At 39.8% G+C, this 1844-nt stretch overlaps 1 protein-coding gene across 1 annotated transcript; it reads right to left on the bottom strand.

Annotated features, from left to right (window-relative positions):
* Positions 1-200: 200 nt before the first annotated feature.
* LOC144645909 (uncharacterized) lies at positions 201-1358 on the bottom strand. The gene has a single exon (XM_078505430.1). The coding sequence runs from the start codon at positions 1356-1358 to the stop codon at positions 201-203; it is 1158 nt and encodes a 385-aa protein (XP_078361556.1).
* Between the last annotated feature and the right edge of the window lie 486 nt (positions 1359-1844).

The following is a 1844-nucleotide window of genomic DNA, read 5'->3' as shown; positions in this document are numbered from 1 at the left end:
TTTCTGGAGTTCCGTCTCGTGATTTTTATTTGATTGATTTCAATTGTCAATTCCCGTCCGCCTCCCCACCCTCGACAAACAGAGAGTTGAAATTTTAACTAGATAGTGTTTAATTCATTTATTTTCCTGAATGCAGAATTCTTCAATGCCAACGTGATATTTACAAATTGAGTTCAAAATTGAGTGGTGTTTTTTATGTACTAAGGCGCCGATGTACAGTTCAAATTTAGCTGTTCGATATGATTTTCTTGCTGAGTCAGCATCTCATTGTTATCATTGTTAGTGTTATTCGCAGTTGCCTGCTCCACGTTTTGTTTATCTTCTTGCTGTCCCTGCCCTGCTTCAAATCTGACCACATTGTTTGGCGATCCAAACACTCGTGCCTCAATTTCTTCGGCTTCAGCAATGTTTGCAGTTCTACAAGTTAACTCAATAAACGCTACGCGAAACTGTCTCATTCTTACCGAGTGGATAAGTGGATTTAGAAACGAATTCAATATTGTCACAAATACAGTTGACAATAAACATGCATAAGCTGTTTGTATTGACATGTAACTCCGATATGTTATAAAAACGAGTCTTAAAACGATAATAGGTCCATAACATAGAAATAACACTGAAACTACGATAGCAGTCAGTTTAAAGGCCTTTTTGTCTTTCAAAAATTTCTGCCTTGCCTCTTCTGTAACTTGCTGAGTTGCAATTTCCTTTTCGTGTCGGCGAACCTCACTGTAAACCGTGATTTGGCAGAAAGTGATCATGGCAAGAGACACACTAATAAATGTGTTAATGAGGACAATAAATACAGTCATGTTAACAAAAAGAGGAATAAACAAAATAAGGGAAAATAGCCACGCTAGAGCAGAACCAGTTAGCAAACGAGCTTCGGTGACAAGTCCAGTACTGTACGCGAAAGCGTGCTTCATGGCTAGATATCGTTCCCCACTTATTAACGCCAGGTGGATAAGGGATGCATCACACAAAATCATCGAAACGTAAGTTGTGACATTTTGTAATGCACACGATCCAGCCGTTGTCTCACCGAGAGCGACAGTTATTAGTAACGCTGCAAACAGGGGTTGAACAATCACACCCACCATCAAATCAGTCGTGGCCAGACACGCCAGTAGTATGTTAGGCTTGTTGGCTCTGAGTCGGGCTTTCGTTTTCACAGCCATTATTACCAACGCGTTCAAGGCAGCGGTGAAAGGAGATGTGACAATGTTGATCACTGCAAGGAAGATAAGAAAGGCTCTAGCTTCAGTGGCAGACGGTGGCAACATACCTCCCAATGAAATGTACAAGCTGCATGCGGGTGGAATCATCTCTTGGCCTGGCTGGCTCCTTGTCGCGTTCATCGCTTCTCTTTTTGGATTAATCTTACTGAGCTGTAGAATTCAGCGAAGCTTTCTCTCTCCTGTCAGCTGAAAACTGTGTTCTTACAAAGTGTGTTTTTTGCTTATAACTGTTTTCACCACCTGGCGACATCTCATTGCTATTATTTCTTACCGTTTTAGTCATTTAGTTAAATACTTTGTTATGTGGCCAAAAATAAGGCAATTTTATTTCGATAAATGTAATCCCTCTATTATTCTAGTTGTAATAGGCTCATTAACGACTGAGGTCAGAACGCAAAATCAAACTTGTGTTTACCAATCAGCGAAAATTTTCTCAAGTGTGGATGCAAATTACTGTGTTTGGTGGGAGAAAAAACTGTTTGCCGTTTTCCTTTACAATAAACTTTACCCTTTCGAGTAAATCCCTCAATTTAAACTGCGTAAAGCGTTCTTTTGTCCTACAAATTAGTTTCTACTATTCAACAGCTACAAACAACTGAACGTTAA

Source organism: Oculina patagonica, chromosome 3 (genome assembly GCF_052425735.1).
Source record: "Oculina patagonica isolate OP01 chromosome 3, crgOcupat, whole genome shotgun sequence".
NCBI classification, from domain to species: domain Eukaryota; kingdom Metazoa; phylum Cnidaria; class Anthozoa; order Scleractinia; family Oculinidae; genus Oculina; species Oculina patagonica.
This window is presented reverse-complemented; position numbering and strand designations above follow the sequence as displayed.